The following is a 25,040-nucleotide window of genomic DNA, read 5'->3' as shown; positions in this document are numbered from 1 at the left end:
AAGTCTTCTGTCAGTCGGACCCTTGCTCACAGGGCATACAACGTCTGCAGCAAAGAGCGTCTCACTCAAGAACTCCATGTCATCACAACGGCACCACATACAGCGGAATGGATACAAGCCCAGCCAAGTTAAGACTCAAGACCCTAGAACCAGTCCCCGGCCAACGGGTCACCTATACCCAAAGCCAACTAGTTAGGGCCAATAGTTCTGTCGCGCTCCCTACTTAGGCAGTACTTCCCATCATGTTCAGCGCATCCTCCGCAAGCAAGGCCTTCAAGTGTACCATGAAGACATGGAACCTGTTGACCTCCCACAAAGACCGGTCTAATCCACAGCACCAGTCAGGAGTATACAAGATCCCCTGCCAATCGGTGAGACCAGCAGGGACCTCCCTACCAGACTCAATGAACACAGTACCCATGGCAGGAAAGGAGAAGTTGACAAGTCTGTCATCATCAAGCATTCCCTCACCCAAGGCCACCAGACCCTCGCCACATCAGGGAAGCCATCAGAATCCTCCAGCACAGCAGACCCCCCAAGACATCGGTTTCAACATCAGCGACAGCTGGTGCCCCATCCTCACATCCCTGTCTGATGGATCTCCTCTACCTTAGGACATGTTTCCAGTCTATGGGTCTCCAGTATCCTTGACAACCTTCTTCCATGATTCACTCCCTCAGACGGACCGACGTATACATGTACCGGTACCTTGTTGATCATCCAGCATCCCTTGTTCTGCTTGAGTGCTTTTGGTTAGATCGAGAGTTAGCATCCTCTGCACATCTCACCGCCTCCAGACAAATCTTCTTCATCACTGGTGGAATCTCCGCATTCTCCTGATGACAGACAGAGCACACTGTCTTTTACATTGAGTACCCTCCTGCTCATTTCGGAATCAAACATACTCACACATGGGATATCTTTGCACCTTTTCTTAACTTGCCAGCTTCAAAGCTCATGTACCATAAAGTCCTCAACATTTCTTGCTGTTTTCCTTTTCTCCGTAGGTAAAAGAACGTCAGCAAGGTGGAAGAGGTTCCTCTCTACTCTGATATGTTGCGGGCCGTCCCTTCACAAACCTAGGCAGCACAGACAGGGTGCTACAAAGCTCAAAGATTAGATGTGTAGAAAAAGTGTACAGATTAGTTTGAGATGGTAAACGTAGTTTCAGGGTTTTTTATTTTGTTCGAAAGAGTTTCAGGGGCCATTTGAAGTTTTTGATGCTTTTTAATTTCGATTTTTGATCAAAATTGTCTTGACCCACCCACCACCCAACCCTGATTTCAACTTTAAACAACAGATTTGTTTCGTTGAGTATTATACTGCGTTGGACTGCAGTCCTGCACATAAAAATTCTTGTTACAGTGCCTGCGATATAATCTTCGTCCAGACATGAAAGCCCTTTTTCACATCCGTGGCTGTTCTCCCATTGACTGTTTACATTTAACATTGGTTGGAGCACTCCCATTTACAGCACTCCCCAGATAAAAGAGGCAAAACGTTGATGTGACTTTTTTTTTATGTGTGTATAATGCGCTGGTGCGTCTGGAATGGGTTGCCTTTATTGAACAGCCCGGTAATGCTGCTGAAAATACGCAGTCTGAAACCCAACATGAATGAACACAACTGGTACCCTGCTGATGACTGGCTATAAGGTCTATTAAAAACCACAGTCACCCATAGTTCACACGGTGTATGATGTATAGGTCATTCAATCCGTTAATGGAAGATCGCACTGGCGCGGTGTGTAGTGAAAGCCAAAAGAACTATTTGTCTTTCTTTTCTTCTGGAAAAATGAAATTCTATTATTTACCCTGACCCAACCACAGTTTCAAAAGACAAAATCAAAATTAAAACACATTGGAAATTTCGAATGGCCCCTCAGACTTTTTGTTAGGAATAAGGAATAGATGTTTTTGCCTGGGTGTATTTTTGCCTCATAAAAAGATATCAAGCATATCGTAAAGCACTCCTTCCAGATGTAAACTCCAAACAATTATTGAACTCTTAATTTCTGAAGGAAACTGGAATAATGAATTGACCCTAACCCTCTCGGGTGTATGTAAAATTGTATTAAAATTTGAGGATTTGGGACTGTTAGGGTTAATATTGTACAATTTTACTGCTTTCAATTTGCTTTATGCAATGTCAGATTTTTATGCTTTATTTTTTCAAATTGTGGGAGTTTTATCATAAATGAACATCACAGACAAGATGGGCATAGAAGAGACAAAAGTAAACAATCCGTTTGGTCAAAACCTGTTTCTGTAAATTTCTTATTCAAAGAAGCAGGTACCTGTATTGCCCATCATAGCAAGATTTAATAAGAGGCATACTACCAAAATTTGTCAGATGTTCTGTTAAAAATTTAAAAAATTCAGGACCTGACGTTTTTAATCCTAGCAAAATCTTTCTCCAAGTTATTTGTTCATGTTTCAACCAACATAGTTGAATTTTTAGTGACAGGTACATGATATAAACTGAAGATTTGGAAGTGTAAATTACATGTATATAGAAACGCGTATATGCAAATAACAGTACGTTTGACCTTACTGAAATGTATGCAAAGTCTGAATATTTTGAGTATTCTGTCTATTGGCATATTCAAATATCTGCTTTTGTCATTTAAATACATGCAAATAACCTGTGCCCTCTGACCTTTTTCAAAATTGCGCAATCCTAACCTTTAAATATAAGTTCCGAAATGATTTATATCAAGAGGCAATTGGCCTGGTGGTTAGCAAGCTGGCTGCCAGGCCAGGGGATCCCGGTTCAAATCCCGGGGTTCCCAGGAAAAGGAGGTTTTTTTTTTTTTTTTTTAATATACTAAGTTTTTTAACAAAATTGTGCATGCCCACCTGGGATTGAACCCAGGTCCTTGTGCATTGCAGTTAGGGTCCTTAACCGCTATGCCACGGCACTTTCTTGAAGAAATGTGTTCGTTTCTAAATGTTAAACCTTCCATTGTTTGGACTTAGAATATTTTTCAGCCAAACTCTGTACTGGAGATAGGCAAGGGTGGAAGGCCTAGGGGCTGGAAGTCTGAGAGCTGATAGGAAGGGTAGAGTGGATGGCTGAGGGCTTGGGACTATCAGTATTAGAGGCCTAAGGATCCCATGGGGTTGAAGGACATGCTTCTTAATGTTCCATATTGCCAGTGGGCTTATTGGAGCCCTTGCAGGGTTGAGACTAAAGGCTCTAAGAAGGAACTTTATACAAGGAGCTTGGAAGATGGTCAAGACTGGCAGGGCTTTGGAATAGGCTGCAGTGTAAAATCTAAAGATGGAAGGAAATACATTAAACTCTTGCAGTGTAAAATGGTTGAGACTGGGGAATGGTTAAAAGGGCAAAGTACTACATTTTCACAAATAGATATGTACAAACAAAGTTGTTCTGTTAGTTGAAATAAATGAACATTTATTTCACTTGCAAATAGAAATTAACTGGTTATAACAATAACTGGGGAGCTTTTTACATACAAAGTATTTTTACAAGGTAGTGTTTTCAAATGAACAAATTTCATGTCAGTGCTAAAAGGTCATTAGAATGCACTAAAAGGTGTTTAATGAAACATGCTGTTTTAAGCACTAATTTGGGGAAGAGAATTTAAATATGTTGGCCGCAAAAACTTTAGTTTTATGAGTGATTTTTAAAAAAAAATAATCAAATATTTCTTTCGTGCACAGAGTAAGGCTTTAGAGTGTTTTCAAAAATGATATTTTTGCAGTAATGACTTTTTAGCACTGAGCCAACAATTTGTGACTTGCAGTTTGGTGATTATTTTCACTGAAAGACTTTTTTCTAATGCTCTTGCAATGTGGATGTACAACTTGGAAAAATACAAAATGCCCATAGAATTTTGTCCTGGGAAAACAGTTTCTGTGCTGGGATTTGGCTGGCTGAACACCATTCAATTTTGAAAGCATGCAATACTTACAAGCTTTAAGTCAAGTCCTAAAACGTAGTGCTATCAAAGTATCTACAGTCTTTCCAAATGGTAATTAAATTTTTGTACAAATATATCATTGCAAATTTTGAAGTACTGGTGCAGCATCTTCATAACTTGAGAATGTAAACATGAATTTTTAAATATGCAATTAATATGAGTATATGAAAAGAACTAAAATAAAGATGAACAGTAGACTTTCTTCAAAACCAAACTGATTAACTGTGTATTCAATATAAAGTACATGTACCTCGTAAGTCATGAGTACTTTGGATGTGAGTACAGTACAACGTCACTACACTGAACAATTGGGTATACAAACCATACCCCTTGGCTCCCAAATTTTCTGCGCACTTTTACATCAAAAATTTGTTTTAAATTAAAGAAATTTAGGACTAATGACAGCGACCCGAAAGTTAAGACGTCAATAAACACCGAAATTGGAACGGGCATTGCGTGAGCCCATAACAAAACAAAGAGCGAGAGAATCTGTTTTACACAACCAACTAACATTTCAACAAAAGAAAGAGTGCCCTCTATGTTTTGGCAAATAGCGCCCTCTTTTGCCAGGCCTTTTCGCCCTTTTTTTAGGAAATCAGAACATTTTGATTTTTAGGCCTATGAAAATGCAACGATTGGAACGGTACCAATTAAAATCACAATAATTGGGGAGGTATGCTACACCAAGCACTGTGTATGGACCCTACCCTGTTCATTGTAGCAGCATTGTACTGTATACCAATATACACTACTCAAAAATATTAAAGGATCAAACATTTGTCTTTGAAATTTCAGCCAGGTGTGTACCTCATTGTCTTTACTTATTGTACACTGAAGCTCATGTTCATGCTTGGATGAGCACCGTAAGATATGACACAATGCAATTGGTTAGTTGTGTTTCAGAGTCCAATCGGCTGGAGGGGGTCAAACAGCATTGGGTGATGTGTACTGCTCAAAGTTCAAGTTCAAAATGGCCACCTTTCAAACTCCTTGCACATTAATTCTGGTGGTACTGTAGTTCTGTTCAGAAACAGCTTCATGATTTTGAAGTCGCCAAAGGATGAGATAACTCTGACGCAAGGGGGGTGAGAAACTGGGAGTGTCTTAGATAGTGGGGGGGGGGTTCAATGAGCCTGGCCAACAACCCTATGGTAAAATGGTGCACAAGTACATGTGTATATCTCACTTTAGGATATTTTGAGAAAAAGTGACTAAAATATTGGTACCATTTTGTGTTTACATTTTGGAAAACTGTGAAGATGTTTTGGAAAACTGTGAAGCTGTTTTATTTAATGTCCTGACAACCACAAATTTGATTTTTGGTATCAATCATCAATTTTATAGATAACTATAAAAATACAAGATTTGGGAGAAAATTTGCAAACAGATACATGCCAGACACTGCATTATTTAACTGAAAAAAAAGTCTCAACAGTTATGTGTAATCTTTTATGCTGAGACACATGCATCCTCAAAGTGCCTCATTTCTGTGATTGAGAATCACAAATAGCGCCCTCACATATTACCAGGATGTACTCATAAACAGCGCCCTCACATTACTGGGTTCAAACTTGACTTTTTATACATCATTTTCAGGGCCGTAAAGGAGACCAGAACCCGGTGCTTACCAAAGCAGTTTTTCAGTCTCATGAGACTTCAGTACTCAGTTGTGGAAGTTTCTTGTTATGATGCCAGAAAATAGGCAAATTAAATGACACTCATATTTTTGTGGTGTGAATACTATTTGCTTAAATTATTAATCGCTATGTATGATCCTTTGATCCTTTGAGTAGTGTACAAATGCAGAGAGACTTGCTCCATCACGTGTTAAGGTGGAAGCAAGGAACTGCATCTCTGGAAAGATTGAGTCCTTTCCTTGCCTTTGTGAATCAATGACTACGATTCTGACGAGGATCCCTCAGGCAATCTTAGAAACTGTTCCTCCTCAGTGATGGAGGTGAAGACTGGCGTCTATCTGAGTTTGACATTCTCATGAATCATCCCTGGGAAGTCCCATAGGATCTTGTTCTCCATCTCCCTTCTCTCCAAGTTGAAGGAGGCGAGGGCGCTCTTCTCATCAGCATCATGGTCTGCTTCTCCTCAGGCATACCCACAGCTTTCTTATGAAGGTCTAGGGAACAAAAGGAAATAAGTTGCAGCAGAAATTGTGACATTTCTTCAAATATTATAGGATTCTTCTACGCTCCCTTTTTACACCTATTACTTCATATAAAAACTGTTAATGTCTATTGTTTTTCATCCATTTTCATGTCAAAAATGAACTACGACAAAAGAGGATTCCTTTGACACTGCTGACCCATTACTTCTGAAAGCGTTTGTGATCTGTACTCTTTGGATTAATGAGAAAAATAACATTTTCACTTAATATTGCCTTTCTCTTTCCTAACAAGTGAGGGCACTGTTTTATAGTCATGTCAATCAGGAAAGACCTCAAACCTAATGCATGCATCTATGGACCAACAGCTCCTATAGAAATCAACCATTAATCTTGAAAGTGTGGGTGGAAGTATAAACAGTGTGCACAGGTCTGTCGAGTTGGGATGAGCGATACAAATTAGAAATTTTGGACAGTGACTGAAAACACTGTTCCATGTACATGTTTACGATGTGGTCCCTTTTGTGTTTTGGATCGATCTTTTTCACAGATCCCTCTTATAATATGAGCTCTGAATATTCATTGATCACCTTCAAAAACCCACAACAAATCCATCAATTATGCATGCATGTGATTTTCATTTTAAGACTTTCTTAAATTTGAAATGTTTTGGAAACACAGTTCCCAGTGCTCTTTCAGAAAAACCTTAAAAAAAGTATCTTAAATTTGCTTTTCAGGAATGGATGACAGGAATTTATCTGAGTTTCGCATAATGTGCACCTGGGCTTCTACTAAAGGCTTGTAATAATGGGCAATATTACGAGGAAGAAAATTTGAACTGTGCCGGGTTAGAACTTTTATAAAATGACCAACAAGGCAAAACAAAGTTTGATGGACAATTGCCACAGTTGCCCCCAATCCATCTCCTTTGATGTACAAGTAGAGCAGTGCCTCACAGCAAATCATGAAACCCCTGGGGACAAGGCAGCCATTTGTTTGTGGTTACCGGTATTTCAAATGGAGACTTTCCTTAAATTACACTCCTGCTGTTGTCGGTCTGAAGGTATTTTATGTCTATGATTAGGAAGACGCTGCTTCCTTTCATGAGTTTCTTTCATTAAACATATTAAATCCAAATTTGCTCCTTAAACGTGCCTCAGGAATCCTTGACCACTGATCATTGGTAATTTGTTATGAAACAGCAATGAACCTCCAAAGACAAGAACTTTAGGCCAGGAAAATGTGAACAATTCCAGTATAGTCGGTGCATTCAACTATCTTGCCCTGGTTACAAGGGCTCAACCTCATCCCTATCGTCTTGCTTGGTTGACTCAAACACACAACCATCCCTGGGCCAGCTAGGGCTGCCTTACAAGCTACATGTAGCCACTAGTACCCAAGGGTGGATCCAGGACCCAATTGTTTTTTGGGGGAGGGGGCAAACTTGATTCTGGGGGCCAATTTTTTTTTTAAATTTTTTAAGTTGTTTGAGGGGTTAGGCTACATTTCCACTTTCAAAAGAAGGAAAATTCAAGTGACCAAAAAGATACTTCCAGTTTTTTTAAAATGAAAACAATTTTGCTCCTTTTTTGGTCATGACCCAGATTGGCTTCTCCCTCTTTCTCGGCCGGATTCATCCTTGCAGAAAGCCAACAATGATATGACACACACGACTCTTACCTGTGCTACTCATGATGCAACCTGCCTCTTCACTTTGGAGATTTCATCGGTCACTCCACTTGCACCATGATGCTAGCCAGCCTCAACATTCATGTAGACAAATCTAAATCTAAAAACAGGGGAAAATGGCCAAAAATAACAAAAAAAGGTCACCTAAGGTTTTGCAGTCATTCCGTCGTGATTTTTTTCCCCAAATGAGCAAAACATCCAAGTTTCAACCAATCACCACATAGACTCTTATTGTGGGTCATTGTTAAATCCATAAAACCATACAGTGCTGGGGAGTGCAGGGAGTAATGGCCTGGGTGGGGTCAGGGCCCAATTTCATGGAGGTTATTGATACAGTCAGCAGAAAAATCATGCTAACTTTAGCAGCAAAATGTGCTAACCCTAAGCACTATTCCATGGCGGTGCTCGGCGTGGTTGTGCTAGCGGCTGCGAGCAAATAGAGATTTCTGTTGTCACGTCACTACATGTTCATGTAAGCTTAATAAGCAAATCTCTCCTCCAAGGTTAGGATGCCTTTGCCTATATTTACATGGACTGTTTACGATTTGCATGAAATACGCAGAGCCTCTGTAAGCATGAAATCCTGTGCTAAGGAGTGCCGAGAAATTGGGCCCTGATTGTTACAAGCAAGGTTCCCACAAAATCTGAAAATCATATTCACTGACCTTGCCTGCATTTTCCAGAACTTTAATATTGCAATTTCCATGACAATTACTGCCACTTTGCACAGAAAATAAATTTCTTTTGGTATAATAAACCAGAAGACTGCCATAGCCACTACTACATGTATAGACTAACCAGGTCAGTATGTACATTTATTGCTACAAGTACATTGTACAGTCGACTCTTGTTATTATGCACGTTTATACATGTACAAGTATGGGTGTACATGTACATGTATGTGCATACACGTGAAGCGTGGTTGATGTTATATAAAAAATATCATTCGGTTATAATTAATCAAATATATTGTGATGTGTTTAGAATGATAAAATTCACTGTCATATGAAAACATGTTTAATGTGCATGTAAGATTAAAAAAAGCAAATACATGTACATGTGAAAGCATCAATCCAGGGATTTTTAAAAGGCTTTCGATCGCCATGGATGACGACGAAGCCAAACGGCAAGCACATGTAGGACTGTGTGTACCAGCAAGAATGTGAAGACTCATCAACTAGAGCCTCCATCCATGTGTTTGTTTGTTTCTTTGTTTATTTATTTGAAAATCTCTCCACAGGTACCATAAAATTAAAAAACAGAAAATAATACAATATAGCAGAATACAAAATACATGTACATGTATGTCCGAGGGATCGTCAAGGATAACACAAAAAAGCTGAAAAGACATTTGAGTAGTCTTTCCAACACAAATTGTGCCATGGAGAGACATTTTTATTAAATTTTCTGTCTGTCTTATGATCTTCAACACTAGCTGCATGACATGATTGATCGATAGTCCGAGTTCATTCGTTCACTGTGGCGCGGCCGCCTGTGCATGAGACAGTCGCTGAAGGAGCATGGTGTCATGAAGGAATATTGCGATTGGATAGCTGTGTCTCTCAAAATGTACGTCATGAAAATGCACAGTCTCATTGGCCGGTACGCTAGATCTTTTTGTAGCAATATGAATAATTCAGTGTTGGGCGATTAGTTGGGCTCATGAGAAGTGAGAGTAGTCAAGCGAAGTAATTTGGCCGTACTTTTTTTGGAATAGGGAATGGAATTTTTGTTTTGATGTCTGTGTAATCAATGTAAAAAATAATTGTATTTGAATCATGCTTTATGCTTGTCATGATTACAGGAAACTGGCAAACGATGTCTGTGTATCGTGTTGTTAGCGTGTGTGACGCATCTGAAGGGGCGAGTGATTAGCGAGTGATTAAATTTTGTGGAAACGCTAGTTTCGAGTGCGAGCAGTACATCTTCAAATGAAATACACGAACACAGAAAACAAAAACATAGACATGAGATCAATTTTTGTGAAGAACTTACAGAAACATTTGTGACAGCAGTATTTTTCCGACTTGCAACTGTAGAGCTGCATTCGTATACAAAGTACATGTACTGGAACGCTCCAAACCTTTTTGGCAGCAACTGTACACTGACTGGTGCCTCATGCCTTCTTTGGTAATGGTTCGGCCCGGCGGGAACCAGTGTGACGCACTGCGCACGTGTTTTTACCACGCGATTCGCAATCGTTCGTTATAAATGGGTCATCAACAACGGTTTTTCAGGCAACAGAGTCAAGAAAACCATTCGTTGCAACAGGAATTTCGTACAATGCGATTTCGCTGTAACAGATTTTTCCCCGTAGAGATGTGCACGTTTTCGCCGGGACCACAGACTTGTGTTTGTTGCAAACGGAATTTCATTACAGCCCATTTCGTAATAACGAGAGTCAACTGTAAATGTATTCTGTTTTGTGGCTCATCAAAAATAGCCCTTGTACCATATGATCGTGATTTCCATGACTTGTCCTTTGACCAAGTTTCAATGAGATTTCCACAATTTCCTGGGACAACTTTTTCTCACGATTTTCTATGACTGTGGGAACCCTGTACAAGGACAAACGGCTTATTAAGTACTGTACAGTCTATCATTTATCCAAAAGGTATCCAAAAAAGCATAGCTGGTGTAGATAGAGGACTAAATTCTGTGAGAAATTGTTCTTTCTTACAAACGGTCATCATGAAGAAACAATGAAAGAAGGCCGTCCCCAATCTTAATTTTGGAAAATTGCCAATAGAAATGTGCGCAAGCGTTCACAAAGTATACATGTACATGTACAGACACGAGCAGTTTCTGTGATTTGTCGGTTCAGAAGGTGACATCATGGAAATGCAGTGGCGCTGCATTCAACTGAAAGTGAGAATGCGTCCCAGGTGCTGAAATCAGGTGCAAGTTAAAACATGACTCGGCAACTACAGATCCAAAATCAAACATGCAGCATTTATTAAGCTGAAATTTCAGCAGGTTTGTTTTTAGGCATGCCTCTTTAGATTTTGAGTAAATTTGCCTGGAAAAAACATAATGGACAAAGGATCAGAGAAATGATGGACTGTACATTCGACCAATTTTTGAGAAGACCAAAATCATGACTACTATTCTCGTAATTCTGTGAGGAAACAAGAGATGGCTTACACTTCTGGGGCAGTGATGCCAGAAGATGAGCCCACAGGCAGGGCATCGACCATGCTGCTCTCGCCTTACTCTATCAGTGAAGTGATGCCAGAAGATGAGCTCACAGACAGGGGACCAACCACGCTGCTATCGCCTTACTCTATCAGTGAAGTGATGCCAGAAGATGAGCTCACAGACAGGGGACCAACCACGCTGCTATCGCCTTACTCTATCAGGGCAGTGATGCCAGAAGATGAGCTCACAGGCAGGGGACCAACCACGCTGCTATTGCCTTACTCTATCAAGGCAGTGATTCCAGAAGATGAGCCCACAGGCAGGGGACCAACCACGCTGCTATTGCCTTACTCTATCAGGGTAGTGATGCCAGAAGATGAGCCCACAGGCAGGGGACCAACCACGCTGCTCCCTCCTTACTCTATCAGCACAGTGATGCCAGAAGATGAGCTCACAGACAGGGGACCAACCATGCTGCTATCGCCTTACTCTATAAGGGCAGTGATTCCAGAAGATGAGCCCACAGGCAGGGGACCAACCACGCTGCTCTCTCCTTACTCTATTAGCACAGTGATGCCAGCAGATGAGCTCACAGACAGGGGACCAACCATGCTGCTATCGCCTTACTCTATAAGGGCAGTGATGCCAGAAGATGAGCCCACAGGCAGGGGACCAACCACACTGCTATCGCCTTTCTATATCAGGGCAGTGATGCCAGAAGATGAGTCCTCAGGCAGGGGGCCAACTACGCTGCTTACCCTTCAACACCTGGAAACAACACAAAAATAGAAAGGGAGCAGTTATGTCTGTATGCATTGCAATAAATTGCAGAGTTTGGGTTTCAAGGCAATGTCCTAAAGGTGTGGCTGAGAGTAAAAGGAGATAATTACAGAGGTAACAACAAGCCACAAGTGAGCGGCTTTAGTGAACTACTGTCTGCTAGCCTAAGCCAGTCCATTTGGATCTAATGCCAGTTGGCAAATGTACAACCAAAAGAAGGAACCAGTAACTCCTTTCTGTCCTGTACGAATGTTAAAATCTACGACTATGTGAGTGGAGATTTCTTGAAGAGAATCATGGATCAATCCCATCTTTAAAGGAGCCAGGGTGGGGACCCATTTACATGTATTCTCATATCCTAAAAGTAATTCTTTGTGGTCATTCTGATACCATTTTTGTAAACATCCCACTTATTGTTCTAGCCCAGCAATCTTTTTTCCTGAGACAATTCAACCCAAAATGTATACTTGTACGTGTAGCCTTCAACTTAAAATAACCGTAACGAAACCCTTATGGCAGATCGAGTTAAAACTCCATGTTTGTACTGAGTTTAAAACAAATCAGGCATGGGACAGCTGAGTTCTGGGGGAGGGGGGAACTAAATCCCCCTCGGGTAGGAACTGGACAGGCCAGTTAGAGGGCATTACCTTCCCCCTTCCCCTGGTTGTGATGGTCCAAAATAACTTCGCTTTTTCAGGGTTAGAACACTAGGAAGTGCAAGGGCCAAATGCATCATCAAAAAGTTGATTTCTAAACAAACATGACTTAAAAGTGGCAGCTTGTCTACCTGCTGTTATCTCCATCCACTGTTCTAGTTCCTCATCACTGTCAGGGTCGCTGTTACCGTAGTCCGCACTGAAACTTGAGTTTCTCCTGCGCTTGCTGCTTTAGAAGAACAAAATGGGGATAAAAAAACACACATGTATGTCATCACTGACTCTGTGAGTTGACTTCAGTTAAGAAAACAGACAGGTGCTTCACTGCAAAAAAATCTCCAAAACTGAAACAAGGAATAAATTTCCTTCACTTTTTCTTTTCTCTTTTCATTTGTTTGGAATTTTTTGTACTTCTTCCTCCCTCTCTCCTCTGATAACAAAGAAATTACCCCCAAATAGAAAAACGTACAACATCTTTTCTGAGTGGACACGTCCATTACATTGTCAAATTATTTTGAAACTGGAAAACGCAATACTAAGGTTTTGTATTGAATTGTTAATTTTTTTCTGTTATCTAGAATCATTTTACACACAGTCTCTGGCCAAGGTACACGTACCTAATTTCACTGTCTGTGCTACGGCTAACGTCAGAGTCATCTTCATCATTCTCTATGTGGCTGAACTCATCCAAGCTACTGGAGTCAAGACAAAACAATTATAAAAGATCATTCAAGTAGCAAGACAAAAGGACAGCATAGAAAGACTGAGGTTCCTATGAATCATCTCAAATCCTAAAAAATCCTCCCAAGAATGGTAATTTCTCCAAAATTCTACAGAGGCACAAAGTCCCTTGTGAAATCCAAGTGGCTGGGCTATACCTTCCTTATTCCTGTAAAATCTTCCACAAATCTCCTGGTGGATTTGAAGGATTTGGGAAGGTTGACATTGCGATAATGGTACAGGACAAAATGAGTAAGCTTATGCATGTAGGAAAAAAGTTGAATTTCTCAATCCAGCTAGTCTTGGATAACCTGATACTGGGAAGGAACTTACTCAGTTCTACTCTCTCTGCTGATGCTGCCCACACATCGGCCATTCCTTGCTCCATCATCTTCTCAAATACTGCCGTCCTCCTACAAGAAAAAACAAAAGCACTGTTTTTACTGTTGTCTGTTGCCCCCCCACAGTTTGATTTTTTGCCTCCAGTGCCTTGCCGAAGAGCAACATTTTTACCTCAAATTTCAAAATAAGTGAAATTTCATCAAACTCCCACTATTCTTATTTTTTTACTCACCCACTACAAATTTCTACTGAACATTTTGCTTAAATTTCTTATTTTTTCCCGAAGTGCAACATGGACTCTTCCAAATGTGTCCACAACTTAATTAATTTTTAAAAAAACAATTTCCGAACAACTTTTGTTTGGAACGTAAATTGAGGTAATAATACGTTTTTAGAAATTATGAACTTTACAGAACTTCTCCAATGTTTATGTAGGGTTTTGGAGATTTATTTCAAGTGCACCGTGTGAGGGAGCACTAACAGTCAAGATGGAATGCCACGATTACTTGATATCCTTGATGTCAGACAAGATGCACATGTACGGAAAGAAATCCATATTGGGCCTTCTGATGATTCCGCTTATATTTCCGTACAGCGACCTAACATTTAGTAGTGTAGACACAGGTACTACCAGCCATCTCCAAGCAATAAAAATGTCCCAAAAAGGTCAAATTTAGCATTAAAAATATCCAGGTATTCAGAAAACACTCTTTTCAGACCTGTCTCATAAGGTCTCCATGGTCCTTTTGTGCACAGGGCATCAAGCCGCATCCACATTACAGCTACATTACATTTATATTTTTTGTTTATTTATTTATTTCTGATCATCCAACAGCACATTTAGTGCCAATTACAGGATGATAATGAGTGCAGAAGACAATGAAGGGATGTTCAGTTTCAGAGGTGGAAGGAAAACCTTGGATAAATGTACATCAGTGTACATCATGTACACGTACATGCACAGCGTGTATGGCATTCTTTCTGAAGCACCTCCTCATTGGTTAAAATGAGCTGTGGTGGGGACAGTTCATTTGATTGGTAGTGATGCAACCATGATGCGCGTCTGTACATGTACATGTACTTCATAGTCTCCCATGGTGCGTTCCCACCAAAAGAGCCTCTATTTCTGGGAAAATTGTGCCCTCTCAAGGTCCCACCTATGTCTCATGCACATACATGACCCTAACTGAAGAGACCAAAAGTGCCCTCCAATCTGGGCTAGGTGACAGGCCCAGGCTGAGAATAAGAACATGACTGATGGAGAAAAGATATTTGCCATGCTTAGGAGGTTTTCCCCAAGAACTGTAGGCAGTCAGGTGGGGTACGCTGTCTGCTCCGCTCTGTTTAGGGTGGACGGTGAACCCCACAGTTTTCAATCTTGGGGTATGCCTCCAGGAATGTTCTAAAGTCACTAATCTATGTGACTTGTGGCCATTGTTTGTTCATAAGTTATACATGTACAAGGTTGCAATGCTACCGGTATCTGTTTTTTTAATTCAGCCTTTGAGGTAATGTATCATGACAAAAATTCAACTTTTTCCATCAAATTTTCACGTGAGAGCAACCTTGAGGTACATGTACAAGTACCTACATGTATAGCCCTTGAAACTGCATAATTAATGCCAGTTTTTTTACTTTAAGACCAATTATCTGTTGAAAAATTTGAGGGTTTTCTTTCCAACAATCAAACTGAAAAATCTGTGTACATCAAACGCTCGATGCACATGCGTGGGCCAATAGTCGATTTAGTAAGGTCAGTTTGTCAATAACGAGGTGGGGAGTGGAATCTTGTTATTATCGTATGAGTGGCCTCTGAGCTGTGTGACTGGAGGGCTACCATCAGGCCAAGTGCTTTGCTAGCTGTGACAGGTTAAACACTGCCACCTCCAAAAATAGTCAAACTGACATGCACAACTAGCTCGGCTATTATTGGTCAGCGGCCGTTGCTGCATGTGCACTGTGTGATGCACACAAAATGTATGGTACGGTGCGATCGCTGGGAAGAAAATGGATGAATGATCAAGAAACCCTCCGTGATTTTTGGTCTGAAACTTCCTTTAGGCTACCAATGTCTAGGGGGATCAGGTCAGGACCTGAAGACAACTCAGACCCACACCACCAACGTACTCGCGGGCCCAATACTACAGTAGCTCAGACTAATGACCAACTCGGACCCATAACTAACTTGGACCCAAGGCAACTTTAACCCACCCTATTTTGTCAACTGAGACCCACTGCCTTATACTATTTTGGCAACTTTGTGATAATAAATGAAACATGCAAAGCCTGACAGCCCCAGCAGCGAGGCTTTCGGCGTGGATCCCAAAATATTCTTGCTTCTATAGATGTTCTGGTTTGCAACCAAGACGATTTCTGCCCACTTTAATTCCTTTTTAAGTAGTATCATTTACATGTAAAACTTTGATCAAACTCAGGGATTTAATCTGAAGTACATTGCATGGCACTGACTCACAAAAGGCATCAAGTTAAATGACCCTCATGATGTGGCTGGTGTATTCAATGGTCACTTTTCAACAATCGGTGGGCGCATTTCCAAAAACACTCATCCCACTGCTGTTTCTGACAGGGATAAAATTGACACTGTCCTTATCCCGACTCAGCATAATGCATGTATTGAGGAATTTTTTTCCCAGAAATTAGCGAAGAATTTATCACGAGGCAGATTACCACCATGCCTATGGGCAAAGCAACAGGCCCTGATGGTATACATTGTAAGTGTCAAGCTTCTTAAACTCGCATACATGTCCATATATTAGCGGATCGCTTACATGTATCTGAAATTTGTCGCTCAGAAGTGGTCTCTATCCTGATGCGTGGAAACATGGGTCTGTCATTCCTATCCATAAAGGTGGAGATAAGTCTAATAATAATAACTATCGGCCAATCTCCATCTTGCCACTTGTTTCCAAAATTCTCTAAAGGGCAGTTCATATATAGTGCACTGTACACCCACCTTCATGAAAACTCCTATACACCTCAGTGCCTGCCAATCTGGTTTTAGACCACTGCATTCGACGGAGACCACTTTGCATGATTTGATCAACAATTGTCTGAAATCAATAGACTGGGAAAATGAAAGGTAGCGTTTTTATTGATTTTAGTAAGGCGTTTGACTCTGTTAACCACACCATCCTCTAACATACGTTACGGACTTTGAACTTGTCTGAGTCTGTCATAAGTTGGTTCGCTTCTTACTTAACCAATCGCAATCAATCGGTACGCACCGAGCGGGCCAAGTCTGATCCTCTCCCCTTCAATACTGATGTTCCACAAGACTCAATTCTTGCTCCACTTCTGTTTGTTATCTTTACTATGGACCTTCCCTCTGCTATTCCTTGGGATTGAAAATTGTGCATACATGTCCATGTACGGTACGCTGACGATTGTACTGTTACACGTAGTTCTTCAGCGGAAGTGATCCAGAACAGCCTGAATGAAACAATGACCAGAATAGAGGGTTGGGCTAAGAGAAATAAGTTGAGTATTAATGCCTCTAAAACCAAGGCAATGCTCACTGGACCAAGACATAAAACTACTACCAATGATTTGAACATTCGCATTGGTGACTCCTTAGTCGAGAAGATAAGCACTTTTAAATGCCTTGGTGTTATTATCGACGACATACATTGTACTAAGTTGGTCTCCCCATGTGGACTACATGTATACATTGGTCTGTTCCAAATTAGGCACTATGTACAGAATTGGGCATTGTATCCCTAGAAACAGCCTACGTACCCTTGTTCAATGCTTAGTCTTGCCAAAACTTGATTATTGTTGTACGATTTGGGGAGGCCGATATGAAGGCCACAGTGTTATGCTTAACAAATTACTTAAAAGAGCAGCAAAGCTAATTATGGGCTGTCCGTTTACTACCTCGCCAGCTGATATGTTCTCATCCCTAAAGTACCTGCCTTTCTATAAAAGAGTACATTTTAAGAAAGGAATATTTGTTTTTAAATGTCTAAACTCCATGACACCCAAGTACATGTACATGACTAACCTCTTTTCTTTATTTTTCTGGGTACAGAGTCACAAGACAGAATACAAATGCCACTTTAAAAATTCCCACTACAAAGACGGAACACTATTCACACAGCTTCTCAGTCATCAGAGCAAAAATCTGGAATTGCCTCCCTGCTCAACTCAGAGCCCAACACTCATTTCACGCTTTCAAAACTTAAATATCTACAAGAAGAAACTTAATTTTTTTTCCCTTGTGCTTTTTTAAAATTAAAATACGTACATGTTTTTTCAGCTCTTTTTTCTTTAGTACCTTAGATTAATATGTTCCCCTGATTAGGTTTTGTTTATTATTTTCCTTGGTACATTTCTTATACTTTTATTAATTTTATCTTAATTGTTTCAAGTATTTTATGTTTTGACTTTAACTTGTTTTTGTGGTTCAATTTATTATAATTAATTTTTTTTTGGTTTTAACATAGGACTATTTATTTCAGAATAATTTTAACCACTTTCATGTTCAGATTTAATGCAAACCCCGTCCTATCTTTAGCCCTTTTAAAGCTTAGTTTTACAATTGCAGGGCTCTAGTGGAAATCAGCTTCGGCTGTTTGGATTCACCCTGGGTTAATAAAATAATAATAATTTGGCATCCCTTGACTGACTTAAGATATGGGCAAATGAAATCTAAAACCTAGGATTTTGTTAAGGTTGAATAAAATAATGAAAGGTTGAATAAATATCCGAAACCTGTCATTTAGAGCACTCTTGATAATTAATCATGCAGAAACGAAATGTTCCTCGGGGTGGGTCTGAGTTGGCGTGGGTCCGAGTTACATGTAGTTATGGGTCTCGACTCTCAGTTGGTAATGGGTCCGAGTCGGCATGAGCAAAATGGGCCGTTGTTTCCTTGAGGTCCAAGTTGGCATGGGTCCATACATACTGTACATGTACATGTATTACAACTGCTGCCCAAGTTTTGGGAGAGCCCATTGGTACATGTAGTATCTTATCGCTCAGTCTGTGTATTACTAGATATGTCTTGACATGGAACAGCCGAGACGATGTGGGGTCAAGTGATGAAATGTTCAACGACCTTATTTTAAACATGGCGACTGTGAGCGCGAGCCTGTTACATTGAATGGGTGAAGGCAAAAAGAATGGAAAATACCAGAATGAGAGTGAAATCATTCAATAAATGGCGCTCAGAAAGTGGAGAGGTCAAGGATCATTTCTGTGTGCAAAAGAAATTGCTCCCACGTTGATAAGTGGGTGCGCAGAAATTTTTCACGATGCTGACACGCAAATTGTGTATACGGATGTGTGGCTAAAGATGGAGTGGTGGGCCTAGCGAGAGTCCGTGCCACACTGGTGGGGCTATGACAATGGTTGCACTCAAAGGAAAATTTGATTGAAAGGAGCAGAATTTGTGTCACTTGTCTACCCAACAAGAAACGAAGGGTCCAACGCAACGTCTGCCCCGCTCCAACGAACGGGTGTGGGGCAGACGTTGGACCCAGGACAGACACATGACAAACCTCTGGCACTGACAGTCTGCTGCCTGGCATGTCTGGGGTTTAATTGGCCTAACTGCCTATTTAAAGACTACTGTAAGTACATGTATGTATTAGTAAGAACTGCATCGATGTTCACACCACTCTAGGCATAGGGCCTACTACACGTAACTTCAGCTCATTATACTATAAACTGCTACTAATTCACCTGTCAATTGTAATCCGGGGGACCCGGAACTTTCAAAAAAAGGTGCCCCGCTGGCCAGGACCATAGCGGGGACTTGCCCGGGGTTGTCAGGTTGTACAATGGCTGCCCCGCTGACCTAGGACAATAACAGGGACTTGGCGGGGTTGTACAATTTGTTACACCGTCTATCGGTAAAATTTTATGGCACTGAGCTTCGATATGAAATACAAAGTGTTTCCCCTAGCCTGACAGATGAAAACCTGACAAAGATGACGCCTCATTTTGGGATCAGTGCGTGCAAAATACAGACCATTCTTTTTTTACAAACATTGTCGCCACTTTCTATGGCTGCTAAATGATTAAAACATGTAATTTAATCTTTCAACCAAGTAGCACTGGTCACATGTCTTTTAGTGATACATATCTAGATCAATCTTCAATAAACGAATGAAGTGTTGTAATAATTGTTATTGGTCTCATGTGCTGGCACTGGCCATGGCCAAATGTACATGTACATAACGAGCGTTTCAATTGGTCAATTGGTCTCCACACAGTGCATAACAAATTTTGCTATTGGATGAATTTCCCATAATTATTTCTGAGACGTCCGCAAAGAAAAAGCATAGCTGATTCCGGTGCTTCAGATATGCGGACGAATGTTTCGCCAAAGTTTGCGATAATTATAGCAGCTGCCCCTTGCTTTGCTTTATTTCGTCGGCATTGTACCTGCACTTACGGCGACCAATTCGATGTCATCTTAGCAATGACCCAGAAGAGTAGGGGACTTTTAGAAATTAATGAAAGTTATTAGTTATTTATTTTTAGTTGTACGGTTGTTGCATCACAACCCCGCATGCTGGGGCAGGGACGGTGCGGGGATTGGTCACAACTTGAACGCCCGGCACGCCAGGCCCAGGATTGCCCGGCAAGCTGGGGCCGGGGATCAGCCAGGGAATACAAAAAAGGGTGCCCCGCCCTGGCTGGGCAAATTACAGGGTTTTGGCCGGGACTATCACGCTGGCCCTGTTTCAAGACATATATGTAATAAACGGACTGATACCAATGGGCTCTTCCAAAACTTTGGCAGCAGTTTAGATGTCTTGACATGGAAGAGCCGTCGAGACGATGAGGGGTCAAGTGACGTAATGTTCAACGACCTTATTTTAAAGATGGCGACTGTGAGAGCGAGCCCATTAGATTGAATGGATTAAGGCAAAAAGACTAGAAAATACCTCAATAACGTGACTGAAATCATTCAATTTTTAGAAAGCGGAAAGATCAAGAATCATGTTCGTGTGCAGAAGAAATTGCGCCCACGATGATATATATAAGTGGGTACGCCGAAATGTTCAATACGCTGACACGAAATTGCGCATACGGATGTGTGGCTAAGGATGGATCGGGAGTGAGAGTCCGTGCCACACTGTCTTCCCCGCTAAGTCCCGCTAGTCCCGGGATTACAACTGATAGGTGCATATGTCAATCATGGAAACTTTAAAAATTCCATTAGCTGAACGTATTTGCATGATTCCGTACAAATCCTTTTGCATTTGGACAATTAACCTACCTTTAAAATCCAAAGAACGTTCCAAATCTCGTCATGCTTGTCGTGCCCTGTTTTCCCATTTAGCGCGCATGTCGTGTCGCACCGCAGAACAAACCAGTAACGCCCTCTATTGACAAATATTATAAGTTACCAATAATTAGCGCCCTCTATTGACAAAAATGACAGCGCCCTCTGTAGAGTTAATATTCACTGCCCTCAGTTGGCAAAATGATTAGCGCCCTCTACAAAACAAAACAATGAGGTGGCTAATCTTAATAGCGCCCTCTGTTGGCTAGCAGTTTGACCAACGCTAACTTATAATAGGCAACAGCGCCCCCATGACTATATCAAACGGGGTGCATTTTTTAGTATGGCGCCCTCTAAGGTTATGTAAGAAGTTTGTTTAAAAAATTCAATAGCCCCCTCTTTTGACCCCATGATCGACTTTTTCCTAGAGAAAAGGTGAAAATAAAGGCTTTGGTCGAGGTCAGGCGGACTGTTCTTGGCCCGGGTTTCCTGTTTTCGTACTCGATCGGCAGGAATACGATTCAAGAACACTGTTCTTGGGACAGGATCACACACCACCTCCTTGAGTTCGGGCGGCTTGTTGTCCTATGTTCAGTAACAGCTCGAAGTGTTCGTGGGTCGGCTGCTCGAACGCTGGGAACGAACAACCGGTTATCATGCAAGCAACATGCAATGGCGGCGTCCTTGTTCATTTTCGAGACTTAATGTTTGAGAGCTAACTTCTTTTCCATTAAAAAAAATCATATCTGTCTTTGAAAATTATTGATGTTAATTGTGCAAAACTATCCATTGTCTCAAGTTTTGTAAGCCCGAACACGCTAGGGTTTTACTGGGCCAGTTTCTTTTCAGAGGATTATGTACACTCGTATCATCCATCGTTGTTAATCGATTGTGAAACAGCCTGCACGTGTGCACGCTGCAACAGGAGTTGAAATTACGACCCGACTGCGCACATAAATAGCGGCGGGAAGCACCATGGCCGGTCTATTATAATTTTTATTTTTAACATGCTTCTAGAGTGTACGCAACCAGTTAACCCCCTCCCCCAGCATACAATTTGTATGCTCGTGAAGATGATGACAATAGATGACCCATTAATTCCTAGTCAAAGCAGTGTCAATTCTGGTCACTGCTGAAAGCGTTCAGTATGAGACGCAGCTGATATTAAACAAGATCATTTTGTTAACCTACACATTTCGACACCCTTCCGTTATTACATCTTTTAAGGGCAACTTAAAGCTCACTTTGTATTACAAACTAACCATTACTTTCTTATAATAATTGTGTTTCCTTTAGAACACACACAACGCCTTCAAATTTTGAAGATTATTCTGAGTGAATTAAAAAAGATGGAAAAAATGATTAAAAATCAAGAAAAATAAAGAGGTCAATTACATGCCAGCCGCGCCGACAACGGCTGTTTTATGGCAGCAAATATATCCCTCAACTCCCCTCTTTTACTACATTTCATTCTGCTGCTGTGGAAGTAGCCACGCCCCACATAACTTCGAGCACCGAGGTGGACATTTTTTACCACCAGGTCATTTCCTCGTCATATGGGCGCCTTGGGGATGCTGATCTTTCAACAGGCCGTACTCTGCTGTGGATAAAGCTAGGTTAAGCTGAAATTCCAGGTAATCCTCTAATTACCAATGGGCTTCAAAATTGCCAAGTCCCTTGAATTCAACAAAAACTTTAAAAAGTTATTCACAAAATAATAAAATGTGGTGAGTAATACTCACCAGGGAGCTTCCCAGAGGGGTGAACATACTATCGGATGTAAGGGGAAAATGTTACACATATTGATAAACATGAAGCGCAAAACAAAATGAAATTTTGAAAAAAAAAAAACAAACCATCTCTTCAAACAGATGTATAAAAATTTAAGCCCAAAAGCATTTTACGTATTTAACTACCATAAGGTTAAACTTTTTGTGGCTGTATACAGACTTGCATGTGGACCCACTTTATGGTCTCGCGATAGCATCGTCACCAACAATTTCTGAACAAGTGAACTCATCAGTAAAGACAGGTTCTCCGGGTTGACGAATAATCGTCTCTCGGTCTTGGTCAACAACCTCGTTTGAACGATGGGAACTACAGAGTATCATCATTGATCTTGTGCTGTTTCTGTCGCAGTGCTGGCATTCGGCGCCAATCTTTTTCCCGAGGAACTTTCGCCCTCGTAGCTACCTTTAGAGCTTCATTTGCATGTACTTGCAAATGTTGTTTCAAGGTGCCCGCTGAGAAATGGACCTCATTGCATGCTAGACACGTGAAGGACTGCTTAGTTTTGATGTGACCGTTGTCGTTCTCACGAAGCCGATTGCTGGCAAAAGACGTCTCCCACAGAATTTGCACCGACTGTTCGAGTCGGACCAAGAGGGACGATCCCTCGGTGAATTACTAAAAGACCAAACTCCATCTTCTTCATCAGTGAGGTCTGACTCCTCCTCGCTCGATAACTCGATGACGTGTCCTATGTCTGTCTTGGGTGAAGGGGATGTTTTGGTGGGATGCTGTTCCACACCGCGTCGTCGCACGTGCTCCTTCAAGGTATCTCTGCTCAGTGCTGCCGGTCCTTGAGGGCGTGCAACCTTCGGTTGTCCCTTTGGATCAGCTCTCCAGACACTTTCCAAACATGTCGTACGATGAATTGATACTTTTTCCGACGTCTGGACTTTATCAGAATGTAGCTGAAGTCCATCACTGTGAAGGAAAGATGTTGTATTGTATTGGCTGGTGCAAGATCCATCACCTTCCATATCTGGAGGCACTACTGTTCCTTTTGTGGTTTTTGTGGAGTGACTCGGTGGAGTTATGTCAGCGTGAGTTTGCTGACGATCCACGCGTTCCTCCTCTGTTTTAAAAGAAGTACCACGAACTGGACAGTTTAAGTGTCCTTTCTTGTGGGCAGTAAGCGCTGCTTGCCTATGAAATGTGGCCCCGCACCCGCTGCTTGCCAATGAAATGTGGCCCCACAACGATTGCCTGTATAGCACTGGCTTCTTCCAGCAGCTGCATTAGTGAGTCATTTGTCTCTTCCGTGTTGCTCTCTTTACAAACACGCGGTGGCTGATTTCTGATGCCTTGGGCGTGGAATTTGGACGTTTTTTTCACCGTTTGAGATTGGAGTATTTTCTGAGTCGTGTCAAAATCCCCTCGTGGAAGTTGAGTGGACTTGAGGCGGGAGGCAGGTTTGATTTTCGAAGTGTTCCCGACACGATGGACTATCGTGCTGTGTGACTTCAGTTTACCCCTACTGCCAGGCCTCTGTTGATGCGTTGATATCTCGACGGCGATCGAGCAGGTGGTCAGAGGCACCTCCTGACATTGGCTTAGCTTTTGCTGAGAGTAGAGATGACGGACTCGCCGATCAGCCTGAACCTCTCCAGACTAGTGGTCAAAGGTTGCTGCTTCACTGGAAACACCGGTGAATCTGGTGAAGCTGGTGCTTGTACCATCTACGGTGTTTGCATCAACTTGAATTCGACTGCCTTGCATCCCTTCAGCTTTGACTTCAGTTGGACTGTTATTCTCTCTGTCAGACAGCTCATTCTCACATGGATCATTTCTCACTTGCTCTACAGAGAAATGATAAGAACACCAGTTTTATTTGCACAAAAAAAGCAAATGTAATAAGGAACCTCCGTTTTAAACACTGGGTAAATCAAAGTCCAGGTATAATTTAAAATTGTTATGTGCACGAAGTCAATCTTCAACCTTTTTTCTAGTTAAATTGGAAAAAAGGACGAGTTCTTTAAATTGACATTAACATAACAATTTAGATACTGCTGTTATTCCTCGTGATTTGGGGCAATTAGCTTTTCCTTAGTTACACAAGAGAAGCCCAGCTTCAAACTAGTGTACTATTTTCAGTGGATAAAAAGGGCACCCGGGATCCAGTCTACAGGATGGTAGTCGCTATGCTGAACTTTACAACGAATCACAAAGTACAGCAACAGTGTCTTTACACGGTGGAATTCAAATTGTTATGTTAACCAATCAGATCACTCAGCGTACATACCTGATTTCATTCAAAATTAACTCGTGAAAAGCTTATTCTCCCATATCACGCGCGCTTGTACAAACGTCGTACAGCTCAATTGCACTGCAGTGTTTGTAACCCATTCGGTAATTATACAGACTAGATACGCACATCTACTACGATAGTGTTGTCGTCTAGCAGAGTGCAGTGAAAGTGTAACTTTTCGTTTTAGTAATTTTTTTTAAGGAACAGTTTTTGAACACAACATATGTATTATTGAACTTAGATTTTTGGGTTTCCGTGGCATTACATACACAGCCCATCTTCACAGCCCATCCAACTATTCCGACCAGTCGTAAGAATAACATTTCTCGTTGTGATAACGCCTTTGGGTAATTGCTTCTCCGCTA

The 25,040-nt window shown here is 41.3% G+C and overlaps 1 protein-coding gene and 1 long non-coding RNA gene across 8 annotated transcripts in view; one reads left to right on the top strand and one right to left on the bottom strand.

The window, feature by feature from the left end:
• Positions 1-2,427, top strand: part of LOC110989955 (uncharacterized) — a 31,978-nt gene extending 29,551 nt beyond the window's left edge. For all 5 annotated transcript variants that reach the window (XR_015426852.1, XR_015426853.1, XR_015426855.1 and 2 more), the window contains one exon: positions 1,008-2,427. This is a non-coding gene — a long non-coding RNA (uncharacterized LOC110989955). The remainder of the gene's footprint in view (positions 1-1,007) is intronic.
• A 970-nt stretch (positions 2,428-3,397) lies between these two features.
• Positions 3,398-20,727, bottom strand: LOC110989953 (uncharacterized). 3 transcript variants are annotated; one of them, XM_022254679.2, is made up of 9 exons: positions 20,637-20,727; positions 16,633-16,837; positions 16,362-16,472; positions 13,379-13,436; positions 12,943-13,020; positions 12,457-12,551; positions 10,896-11,657; positions 7,743-7,851; positions 3,398-6,077 (listed from the first exon to the last, which is right to left on the bottom strand). In XM_022254679.2, exons 3-7 carry the CDS (start codon positions 16,438-16,440, stop codon positions 11,644-11,646), a joined length of 324 nt encoding a protein of 107 aa, XP_022110371.1. In that variant the 5' UTR covers positions 16,441-16,472; positions 16,633-16,837; positions 20,637-20,727; the 3' UTR covers positions 3,398-6,077; positions 7,743-7,851; positions 10,896-11,643. The 3 variants fall into 3 exon arrangements, with proteins under 3 accessions (XP_022110371.1, XP_022110372.1, XP_086998689.1); XM_022254680.2 differs by having other exon boundaries at positions 12,943-13,017; XM_087142563.1 differs by lacking the exon at positions 16,633-16,837.
• Positions 20,728-25,040: the final 4,313 nt, after the last annotated feature.

The sequence above is a fragment of the Acanthaster planci genome, linkage group LG10, assembly GCF_054643075.1.
Source record: "Acanthaster planci isolate LZ-2023a linkage group LG10, COTS_SCS, whole genome shotgun sequence".
Lineage (NCBI taxonomy): Eukaryota > Metazoa > Echinodermata > Asteroidea > Valvatida > Acanthasteridae > Acanthaster > Acanthaster planci.
This window is presented reverse-complemented; position numbering and strand designations above follow the sequence as displayed.

What these genes read in the sequence shown, in the direction of transcription:
- LOC110989953 (XM_022254679.2), bottom strand. Translation starts at nt 16,440, where the DNA reads ATGCAAAGTGGTCTCCGTCGAATGCAGTGGTCTAAAACCAGATTGGCA. An exon ending in GTATAGGAGTTTTCATGAAG is followed by an intron (nt 13,437 to 16,361) that starts GTGGGTGTACAG and finishes GTATTTGAGAAG; the next exon opens with ATGATGGAGCAAGGAATGGC. An exon ending in AGCACAGACAGTGAAATTAG is followed by an intron (nt 12,552 to 12,942) that starts GTACGTGTACCT and finishes CTTCTAAAGCAG; the next exon opens with CAAGCGCAGGAGAAACTCAA.